The following is a 12632-nucleotide window of genomic DNA, read 5'->3' on the forward strand; positions in this document are numbered from 1 at the left end:
GTCGCATTATTCCAATGTACATAGACCTAGTGATCACACTATTCAGTATATCGAGATGATATTTTAAAACACTGCTTTGATAAGATTTTCCAGTGGATGTTTCACTTATTCCTCCAACACGAAAATATAAGGGTGATTTACTGGAAAAATGAAATCTTTCAGTTTAACGTCCCACGACTATGGCCTTTAAGCTAAGGGAGACGAATGATCAAGGCAAATAAACAAAGATGGAAGGATTGGTGGAAGAGAGTGTAGGAGGAAATTGAAGGACTCCAAGAAAATCCACGGACACGACGATGTCCAGCACAAACATGGCAGGGGATCGAACCAAAGACCTCACACAGTAGAGGCAAGCGCTGAGCTACTATACTTCCCCCCCCCCCCCATGTGGTTTACTTGGAAATGAAAATAGAAAACACCAACAACTATAAAAACTGCAGAGTTTATATTTAATTAATAAATATTTCATTAACAATCGTAACATATTGCATATATATATATATATATATATATATATTGATTGATTATTCACTGTTCTCTTGATTAGTTTTAAAACCAATAATCCTAAAGAACTCACGTGTTTTTCTGTTTGCAGACCCACCTTCTGGCAGTATTGATATCGAGTGTCAACTGTTAGAAGCAGCAAAGGCTGGAGATTTAGATCAAGTGAAACGAATCCTGACATCACATCCGCAAATAGTCAATTGTCGAGATCTGGACGGGAGGTACGTAGAGATGAAATAGTTAGTTAACATCCAATAATTTACTCTTATAGGCTATTGGAAATTTGTTTCCTTGCTGTGAATCAAACTTTTGACTATGTTCATCAAAGACTGCATATGTTGACAGTACTAAGTTCTCCAATTTCATGTGCTGTTTCAATGAGATGAACGAATTTTTTAAAGGATGCAAGAACTCGTTTGTGGATCGTTAGTTTTTGGTCTTTAAAGCATAAAGTCGAATTTTATCAGCAGCTTCAAGTTAGAATTCAATAAGAGTAGAAACGAAGTGCCTTAGATTTTGAAGTTAGTTTTATCGATAGTCTCAAAAGCCAATTATCTTGATGAAAAAAATGTGTTTTTATTTATTTATGTAAAGTACTGACTTAGAACTGAGCATTTTTTTTGCCGCTGGAGGCGTTGACTAGTACAGTGTCTCAAAATTAATTTTTAAGTAATTATTAAATGCTTCATGATTTTTAAATTCTAAAATTTCATGACATACCCTATGGAGCAGCCCAACAAACCAGTTGGAAACCACTGCTGTAATTCATTAAATAAAATTAACATAGTATAAGTATTGTGGGAATAAAGCACAGGGAACAAGGTCAAACTAGAAAGAATAGAACATAACAATCTGCAATACATTGTTCATATTTCGGTCAAAAATTGATGTTGAGTTTTCAGGGTAGAAGGTAACACGGGAAAAAATGTATAAGAGAAAGAAAATAAAAATACACAATAGGTTACGGGACTGAAGGGAAATGAATAAAACTTATTAAAAACGAAAATGACTGACTTATTGTGTGCTATCCACTATAAGTTTGAACTATCTGCGCGAAAAGTTTAGTTGGATTAGTTTAGCGTCCATCTCAGCATCGAGGCTAAATGAGACATTGACCTACAGCGTGATGGAGGATTTAAACTACATGAGCTCCCGCGGGGAAGGTCTCCCACGCTGAAGGCGCGTACGCTAGTGATATAGCCATGGGAGAGCTCCACGAAAGGATATATATCGTCGGCTTCAATATGACGTTTACAATGGGGTACGCCTATGGAATTGCTAAAGGAATAGCATTAGTTTTTTTCAGTGAACACACCAATGAGGATGTTGCACATACGAGTTTTCCCTTTTACTGTTTCATATAAACTTACTTATGTGTTTATTATTATTATTATTATTATTATTATTATTATTTTGGTTCCAGACCAGCCTCGTATAAAGCTCAAGTTTGACGTGGGACCGATATCCAGTAATTAAAGAAAAAGATTCTGATGGTTCTAGTGCAAATGCGGAATCGAATCCCCGAGAGCTTTACTTTTCGAAAGGATTTAACAACTTGAAGGAAAAAAAAAATTGTAATTGATTAGGTTATAGCTGAGAATTATACGTAAACTGTGACAAATTCACTGCTTTAAGTAGTGCTTTAATAATAGTAATCAACTATACAACAGAATAACACAAAAAATTGAACCGGGGGAGATTCAAACTTTTGTATGTTCCATTTCTCAAGAGATGACTCTACTGATTTTGAAAAGTATGTAAGAATAATAACTGAATCTATTCTACAATTAAACACCGAAATCTAAAATGATGTAAAATAATGTGCATTGGTGTGTTATGGTATAAATAATCTGAATATTCTAGTCTTGAATACCGCTAGCAATAGAAGTAAGTCGACCATTCTGTATTACATCTAATTAATCGGAATAGAGATAGTGTGAATTTTTATCTAAGTTTGATAGAGTATAATCCTGCCCAATCTTTCGAACTGCTATGTACAGCCCTTATGGTTACGACTCAGTTGTGGTAAAATTAAGTGCATACTGAAACACTTATTCAATCTTTAATTGATAGTTCTTTACTTTTTCAGTTGTATATCGTGGGAGATTTAATCTTAGGCATGATGTAGTTCTTTAATAACATTGGTTTTATTTCTTAGGCATTCGACGCCCCTCCATTTTGCTGCCGGATACAATCGAGTTGCTGTCGTTGAATTTCTTCTAGCGCACGGAGCAGATGTTCATGCCAAAGATAAAGGGTAAGCATAACATATGGTAAAAATAGACTACTTATTGAATTAACGTGTAAAACACAATTATTTACTTCGTCTAAATTGTATTATATTGTTTCTGCAAACATCGTCGACTTCATCGGTAACTTAAATGTAACTCTTTGTCTCCTCACAAAATGTAAACTATGACCGATTGAACAATGATGAGCTTAAAACTCTTGCTAATGTAAATCCTTTGTACTGAAACAACTCTTCTTCTTCTTGCATCTGTAAATACCTTTCAGTATACCATTTAAAACGACAAATGTAACGTTGAACTATTGTTTAATAACAACGAAAATATTGAACGCTTATGAAATACTTGAACAACTTTACCTTAAGCTTTTTTAGAACCATCAATCCGATATGAACGAACTATGTTGATTAATTAGTAACATTGTGAACACCTTTCCTGTGATCTGCAGATCAGGGTACAACTAAGTAAAAGGGATGAAAATAGGTGATCCATGGAAACCGTCTGTAATGTTGTTTTAGGTAAAGGACGTTTATGATAAGGTTAATTAGTTTCCTAGAATTATGTAACCATTGAAAAACACTCATCAGCTTATAAGATTACATAGTTTTTAACTTAACTTCGTAATTACAAGGTAATCAAAAAAGTTGACGTTCTAGGGCAGTGATAAACAAAGAACAATACATTCGAAGTAATCTCTGTCAGCATCTAGCACCTTTTGTCAACGTTCCTTCAGCTGCACAATACTCTGGTGATAATACTTAGCAGTCGTGGATGCAAAGAAGTCCGTGAGTGCGTTCCGCAGGTCTCTCATTTGCGAAGGATCTCCCACGGAGTTGGTTGTCGAGGGAATGAAACAGATGGTTTATGCAAGGTCCGGTAAATATGATGCATGGCACTGGCTCCCAGCCAAGTTGCTGAAGGGTCTCCCATGTCATCTTTGCTATATGTAGCTTGGCATTTTCGTGCAGGAACAGCATACACTTCCTGTTCACCAGTGTCGGCTCCTTCTAGCGCAATACACGGTGCACCCTTTGCAACTGCTAAGAGTAGAGATCAGCAGTGTTGGTCTGACCGGGTGGAAGGAGCTTGTAACGCAACCCCTTGCCCATAATTCCACTATACAGAGAACATAACCTTTCGTGGGTGCAGAGGTGGTCTTAAGGTGTGAGGAACAGGGATACATGGCGACAACCAATGTCTGGTACACTTGGGAGTGTCATAGAGGACCCACTTTTCGTCACTAGTGAGCAAGCGAACAAACATGGGTGTGTTCAGGTGCCGAGGGAGCAAGGACAAACAGGCTGTCAGTCGTTGTTCTTTGCTGGCAGCCAACAATGTGTGGGGTATCCACTTGCTCAACTTGTTTGACTTCTCTATCCCATGCAGGTGCAGTCTGACTGTTTCTGCGGAAATATGGAACTTTTCTGCAAGACACAAGTTAGATTATTATCCTCCTCGATGGCTGCTTTCAGGGCCTCGTCATCCAATACATGTGGTTGGCCACTGCGAGATTCACTCGAAAGACAGACATCTCCCAAACGGAATATCTGGAACCAATGCCTGGTGGTGCATTCGTTCACAACATTCTTCCTAAATGCCTGACATATTCGGCGACTTGATGTGACAGTTGACAGGCCCACTGTAAAGTCGTACAACAAACACACGCAAACAAGCTCCTTTGATTCCTCCATTTCTCTTCGACACTGGACGAGCTATAACTGTTGTGTGTGCTCAACATGCCTGTACTACTGAAGGTCGATGTCAGACTAACTCCCGATCGCTTAGCAGGTACGTGCATCCTCTCTTGGAGTTCATGATTGACGAGACGTCAAAAAGGGAAAAATTACATTTTGGTTACCTTGTACGTGAAATACTTGTTAAGGAACTTGCATACTATTATACAGTTTTGTATGTAATATAGAACCCAATTTTAAAATTGTACAGTTCGCCGCAAAAAGCCTGCAACATGAGCATGTAAGTTTATTGTGAAACTACGCCTAACAGCGCAGGGAAACAACGTAACTTCTAAGTGGCACGAATCACGCCAGGATAAACCTCGGCGTCTTCCCCAGCACACTTATTTTGAAACAGAGGACTTCGTCGTTTCACAATAAACTTACATGCTCATGTTGCAGGTTTTTTGCTGCGGACTGTACTAAACTTAAATTGTATTGTATCTGAAAAACATTAAAAAGATACTTCTGAGAACTTTAATTCAGTTTGGTATTTTTTTTACCAAACTGTAAATCATTTAATAACTTAACTACCTGATAAGCAATTGCATCAATTTCTGAAAATGAAGAAAAGAAAACAGGAAGCACAATTTAGATGCAATTATTATTATAATTATTATTCAAATTATACAAATAATCGTAAAGTATATCTTTAAATAAATAAATGAATTTTGTTGAAAGGGCATCAGCAACAGAATAAAACCTTTGGAAAATCACAATAAAACTTCCCTTTAACAACAACCATATTTTGGTTGCTAATACAACCATAAAAAAATGCTTGCCCCTACTAATACAACCATTCTTATAACACCAAATAGTGTAATTCGTAGTTTCAGTAGCTTTACGAAATTAGTTTTGAAAATGTTAAAAGAATGTATGTGCCTTAAAATTGGACTCGATTTAGGTAATTATTGTGGTATTATATCCTAATTGTTACTATATCTTTCTGTTGAACATATTATTGATAAACTTAGGACTTCGATGTGAACTTTGTGGTAAAACCATGGGAGCTAATTGTGAGATGAAATGAACCGTGTAGTAAATTCCAAGAAACGAATTCTGAAACCGTATATTGAGGCTGATTCATTTCCATCCAATTAACTTTCATACTGCAGCACCTGTTAACTTACGTGTCACTGAGCAACAAAACTGTTCGTACACACGTATTAATTTCCCTGCTGTTGTGTAGCAGATGAAGGTGTTTTTTCCAGTAGGCAAAATGACGCCAAAAGAAAGAAAGAAAAACAAAGAGACGTTTTTACTGATCTTTAAAATCAGGAAAGTTCAAGGAAATTAAAAATGTAGGCTTGTATATCCATTATTACTACTATCATCTTTTGTAGTCATAATCTCATGTTATTTTAAGTTGTAGTATAAATAAGTGATTCCATTCACTTCTAGCTAATTATCATCAGGATTTTTGGTTAGACTGGAGATAGGGTTTCCAATTGCTCATCGGCTAAAATCTGCCCCAAAAGGCGACATTTTATAAACTATATAAATGTATATAGTTAAACTACAAAGTGATCACAAAGTCCTGTTACCCTGTATCGCGTGTCCACATATTCATAGATGATTGGTATTAATGTAGGATCACGACAGAGCACAACTTTAAGGTATGTGACTATTTTTTACTACATATTCCAGTGTGTTCCTGTGAACATCATCGTTTTCATAACAGAGTATGATTCTCCTCTATATACGATGTGAAATTCTCCTCAACATTGCTGGCATGATGACAGTAAATACACGTCGAGTAGCATCCGTAACTTCGTCAACTGTCTCGTAACGTGCGGCAGCAACCTTTTGTTTTATGAGCCTCTATAAAGCATTGTCGCAAGATGATAGACCAGGACTTTGGGATGGCCACTCCGAAGGTGCAGGCAATTGGACAGAAACACGTCCAATCCATTTATCAGGAAATACCTCATTGAGATATTCTTTAACGGCATTAGCATAATGGACTGCTGCTCCATCCTGTTGGAACTATACAGGACCCGTGAGTCCCCGATCTTGCAGATATGGAATAAACCATCTTGTAAACATTGTGAGATACGCAATGTGATCCACAGCACCATCGAGGAAATATCGTGGTACGCCTGTGTTACTGAGGCTTACCTGGGCTCAAAGGCACAACATACACTAAACGCTCTTTTCCAATTGAGGTTTCAGTACCTACAAATCTAGAACGTATTTCCATACTTATGCTATTAAGAAGCTTATTCAGGTAAATAAAAGGTACATAAATTTCGTGGAGGAAATGTAAGTAAAAGGAAACATCTATTAATAGCAAAGGTAGTGTGTGAGGCTCAATGCGAGTACCTTTGTTTTTAAAATGAGTCTAATTTGAAATTTAGTATTTGGGAAAATTTTGATAAGTGTCGGACTGAAAACAACACTTAGCCTAAAAGCATTCAGGCGGGAGAGTAGAATTGGTAGGCATTTGTAAAAGAAACTGCAATAGACTCAGATTACTACTTACGGATATAAGTTTCTCCATTTCAGTTTGTAGTAATTTGCACAAACACTCCACTAATAACACAATTGGAAGAAGTTGTTTGGCGGGCACTTGGTTAGTCCACAAAGTAGCACGGAAACTCTTCTAATTTATTGGGCATCGCAATTGATTGAAGAACAGTTCTGGGCGATGACCAATGAGAGACCGGAACTCCGGCATCGTAGTCGGCTAACGAGTGCAGCTTCTCCTCTCCTGCGAGGGCGACGTGTTTTGGCGAAACTTCCCTTTTTTTGGAAGGCCACGAGGGCATCTTCTGAATTTTTTGAAGGAACCAACGATGTCTAAAATAGTCCTAGTTAGTCCTTTTACATGTTAGATGTCTTCTTCTGAATCTTAGTCTCATTTTCGATTATATAAAAAAACAAACAGAATGAGCGCTAACACGGAGCTGTTGCGGTGATGGGTTTTGGAGGCAAAAGCTTAATGTTACACGTTGTCAGTCCTATTTGTAACTTCGTATGGCGTTCTTCAAGAGGTGAAGCGTCCATATCTCAGCATAATGACAAATCGATTTCATAGCTATGGGAAAGCTCTTCTCGGTGCGTTTCTACCTTAGGTTTGCAGTTTCGTTAAATCTTTATATTTTCTGCTTTGCTTGCATGGCTGTTTCCTGACTAATGTTGAAGGCCGATTATATGAAGCAAGAAAAGTAATATTTTCTAAGCAATGAATTGTAATGACAATTAATTTGGAATAATCGCGTCCCCCCCCCCCCCCCGAATATTTCCTTTTTACTTGATCTTGTTTATTTTTGCTTTCTTTCTATATTTCTGCAAATTACAAATTAGATTAGTTTTACGATATTGACCTACTAAGCGGATTGCAGACATTGCAGCCTCAGATTATGATGATGTGGGTTGTATTAAAGCTCTTCATAAAAATTGGTTTCCTTTACTCCAGAAATAAATGTTTCTGGCTTTTGCATTGCGATATATTTCACACGTCTGAGGAAAACAGTTTCTCCCTTTAAAGAAGAGTTGTAAAGAGATGGAGCATTCGCCTACAAGTCTGCTCACGTTTTTGCATGGCACTATCACTCAATTCGTTTACAAACGAAGCTTTAAATGCCTTTAACTGCAAATCCTTCTTCATACGTTTTTGTAATTTCGAGTATGGAATACCCAGTTCCTGTGATCGCTTACAAATGGAGTCTTTGGCGAACGTTCGACAGACGCTGCAACCTCCACACACATTTCCAGTTGTGTTGGTGGTCGTCCTGATAGGGGCTTATCTTTTATGCAACCAGTTGCAAAGAGCTTTTTCTCCCACCGTAGAGTTTTGGTTTTGGAGGGGAAGGTTTCTGAAACCTTATAGTGAAATCATGGTGAACATCTTATTGATTTTCTTGTATGTATGAGCCTACATGCTCATTACAGCACATTTCTCCATGGTGTAAGTGGAATCATCAGCCATGTTCTAGATATTAATCAGCACCTGCAACAATAAGAAACAACAATTCATTAATATCTATGTAATACATAGGGAGTAATGGGTTTAGATGTATATCAGCACCTGCAACAATAGAAACAACGATTCATTAACATCTATGTAATAGGTAGGTGGTAACGGGATTTTGTGATCATTCTGTATATAAATAAAAAAAATGATTGTAGAAAATTTATGTGAACATAGTCTAGTTTCTCAAAGAACAGTGGAAAATGCAATGAGATTTCACGAAAGTGTTCAGAAAATTCTTATTACTCAATGTTAACAAGTCTAGGAACTACCCACACAAGATATGAAGAACACCTCAAAGAATCAAAACAAATTCAAAACGAAGATACAAATGGCTGAAGAAAGAAAATTATTTTCAGAAATATTGAAGCTTGAGGAGCGCCAATGTTAAAACTTCAAGCTTTGAAATTGATAATTAAAAAGATAGGTCAAATTGTGCTATGTTTACTTGTTTATTTTTATGAGTATTCCGAATGTCAAGATATTAAAAAGATTTTAGTGCATGATTATTGTTTAGTACTAGTGTTCCATTCCATTTCAAATGGAGGAAGTTCAATTCAGAAGTATTTACAGTAAGAAAGCAATCTTTAGCATATTTAAAAAGTAAAAAAAGAGAGTGTTACAGACGGTTATGGGGATGGTGAAGACCTGTTAAATTTTCTTCAAATTGCCCAGATCAATGTGCATGCGCTAACATTATGACATATCGCGAAGCGATTGAGCAAGTTCAGAAGGTTGTACGAGTGTACCTAGCTTATGACCTCTAGAAATTGTGACAATGGACGAAGCATAGATCTTCCTAAGTGTTAGTGGGAAAGGTCGGGCCATCACCGACAGAAATGTTCATGAGGAAGACCGATGTAACCTTGCGTCAATGCAAAGAAAGTTTCTCAAAAAATTTTATGGCTTCTGTTAAGAGGAAAGTCAAAGTTGGTTAGGTCGAAACAAATATGAAAACTAGTGCTGCTTGTACCAAGGACATTTCCTTTACCCAGTTTTTACAGACGAAGTACCAGGATTATATGGTGACGACTTCCATCGTGTGGAGTTGCACCAGGAGAAAACTTCAAAGCACACGGCCAAAACATCGCTGGCCTACCGACGCATTACAGCTGCAAGTGGTATTCTTATTAGTCATATGAATTATTGTGCTTTTGGTTTTAAATGGCGCCTTTCATCACGTCAAATTCATATGGTAAATGGCCTCTGGAAAGCCTTGAAACAAGAGTGAAACAATATATGCCCCTAGTACAATTAAAAAAAAAAAAAAAAAAGTCTGCTGCAGTAGAAACTGCGATATTGTGCAGTAATTCACTCCATGATCATCGTATCGAGCATAAATATTGGAGGTGGAGTGGAATATCTTGGTAAGCAACACCTTCAATTTGTTCGGATGGATACGAATTATCTTCTGTACTTCACCACTTTCCTTCAGATTAGATAGATATTTGGATAGCATGTAGCTATCAATGATGATGACAGCGACATTTTAACTGCTTTACAGTTAAGTATTTAGCATTTAAGTCTCTAAGATCAAAAATATTATTTCAGTTATGTTAATTGGTAGGTTGGTTGATGTAGAGTTCAGCTTTGTCACCAACGACGCTATAAAATACGTGAACTTATTACTTAACGTGAGACCCGAACCACTTGAGCTTCCATCGAGGGTTGAATCGGGGTTTTGCTAACTATCCAGGTACGAGGTGTTATGGTATAAATATTAATTCTGAGACATCTGATTGGTAATAATACGTGCAAATTACGAAACGATGTTGCCCAGACGATCGTAAATTGAGATGTTTTAAATATAGTAAATTGAGATGTTTTAAATATAGTAAATTGAGATGTTTAAAATATAGTTCGTAGTAGTCTCAGTGTATTTGAAGGAAACATACGTTACTTATTCATCTTTATTGTGTGTTCATATTTACCAAAGAGCAATATTTATTTTGTCATTGTTTATTTATTTTAGTGGTTTGGTTCCTTTGCATAATGCGTGTTCGTACGGTCACTATGAAGTGACAGAACTTCTTGTGAAACATGGTGCTAGTGTAAACGTTGCCGATCTATGGAAATTCACACCACTTCATGAAGCTGCAGCTAAAGGAAAATACGAAATTGTTAGACTTTTATTGAAGGTTCGTATAAAACAATATTTCGCCTCTAAGGAATTAAAAAAAAAAAAAAAAAAAAAAAAAAAAAAAAAAAAAAACACTTTATTTTATTTTACGTAGCGTAAGAATTTGTTTTGAGTGTGTAATGTAAAATGACCGTGGTGCTTGTTTTCATCAGTTTTCTTTTTTGTTTGTTTGTTTGTATAAAAAATGCATTCTCTCCGTTAATTATATTGACTATGTTGCAAATTTATTGAAAATCATCAAATCTCGACTCTTCGCTGCTGTCACTAGTATCTTTGTCAAGACAGGTACATACACACTCATACACAGCCCATTATAAGACGTTTAATTATACCTTCAGCTTAATGTTCTTAAAATTCCTTCCTTCGAGACTGTTCCATATTCGTCAGAAGGAGATGGGAGGACACATTATTATCCTATCCGCAAACTGCTGCTTTAGTTTATGTAAAGTACCCTATCCCAGTGCATTAAGTCCGTATATTCATATGTATCTTTTGCCAATCTGTTTTTTCGGGTTCGTTCTGTATTCTTTCCCAACAGGGTCAATACTGTTCTGATTATTCCTTTTTCTATCCGTTTTGTACGTTCAGTTAACACCTCTTTTCATTTGTTATTTCTTTTGTTTTTAATAATCTTACCAATAATTTCGCCCTATCAATGTTTTCCTTCACCACTATACACTATTTACAAAGTTTTAAAAGGCTACCGAATACTCCATAGAGACGCTGTATTGAATTAAACATGAAAAAAGAAGTAGATTATCGCAAATCCATATTGTATAGTCTTACACATGAGTTGCATTGAGATTATCTGCAGATTTAATGCGGTACATGTAAAACTAAATTCAGGAATTAAACAGGAAAAACATGTGTGTTCAAGTGCTACTTTCTCCGTTCATTCTGAAAAGTTTAGCCGGAAAGGCATGTGTGTTCAAGTACTTCTCATTCTGATCATTCTGGTAAGTTTCCAATTTTTATACCAGTACCGATTTTCAACAAAATTATCTAGCTTTCTGAATAGCATACATCAATAACTGAAATCTTAACATTCTGGAAACATGTGTTCATTTTAAAAATATCATTGTCATGTTCACTGTGTTCGTGATTTGGAGCGTTCCTAACAACCTTATTTCGGGCGGCACTATAGCCTTAATTTGTATACATTTACTGCGTGTAGTATTAAGTGTACCATTAGTTATACTGTTTCTATGTTTCCTAACATCTTCCAGCAGCTCGGACAATTCACCGGCAACCTATGTCACTTTTTAAGAATTTCCTATTGCACTGTTTTGTAAACAAGATAATGTAAATTCTTTGCACTAGAATTCTTTTCCTCTTAAATTGTTTATTGCTTTGAAAAACATAATACAGAAAATTTTTAACATAATGCAAAAAAAAATTGTAAGAAGTGAAATGGGTTGCCAGGAAGTTGTCCAATCTGCTGAGGAAGGTGTCAGGGAATAAAAGAGTACGTTTACAAATTATTATAAATTGCATCAATTCATATCCTTCAGTGATAGTTACTATAGCCCGTAACAATGTGTTTCAGTTTTGTTCTAATATTCTGTTTTTCAGCATGGTGCTGACCCTTGTAAGAAGAATCGAGATGGTGCAACTCCACTGGATCTTGTAAGGGATGGCGATCAGGATGTAGCTGACCTCCTTCGAGGAAACTCTGCTCTTTTAGATGCAGCCAAAAAGGGCAATCTAGCACGTGTACAAAGACTAGTGAACTCTGAAAATATTAACTGCCGAGACGCACAAGGAAGAAATTCTACACCATTGCATCTTGCCGGTAAGTGGCTTGCGCTCTCGACTTCTTTAAATATATTTAGTGGGCTACGGTGGCTCAGTAGTAGAGCCCTCCGCTCTGATTTGTGGGACCCTTGATCCCAGCTCACGCCAAGTGATCTTTGCAGTGAGTAAATACCGTGTATGTTTGTTTTCTCGGTTTTCCTATTTCCTCCCACATTCTTCACTCCCACCATTTCATTCATTTTCATCCATCACCGTCTCCATTACGACTGCCACACACTGGA

The 12632-nt window shown here is 36.7% G+C and overlaps 1 protein-coding gene across 1 annotated transcript in view; it reads left to right on the forward strand.

Annotated features, from left to right (window-relative positions):
* Tnks (tankyrase) overlaps positions 1-12632 on the forward strand; it is an 82537-nt gene that overhangs the window by 30975 nt on the left and 38930 nt on the right. The window contains exons 8-11 of the mRNA XM_081763138.1: positions 596-725; positions 2663-2761; positions 10429-10594; positions 12169-12388. Coding sequence (XP_081619264.1) covers positions 596-725; positions 2663-2761; positions 10429-10594; positions 12169-12388 — 615 coding nt within the window. The remainder of the gene's footprint in view (positions 1-595; positions 726-2662; positions 2762-10428; positions 10595-12168; positions 12389-12632) is intronic.

This window comes from Thermobia domestica, chromosome 1, assembly GCF_964235325.1.
Source record: "Thermobia domestica chromosome 1, izTheDome1.hap1.1, whole genome shotgun sequence".
Taxonomy (NCBI): Eukaryota; Metazoa; Arthropoda; class Insecta; order Zygentoma; family Lepismatidae; genus Thermobia; species Thermobia domestica.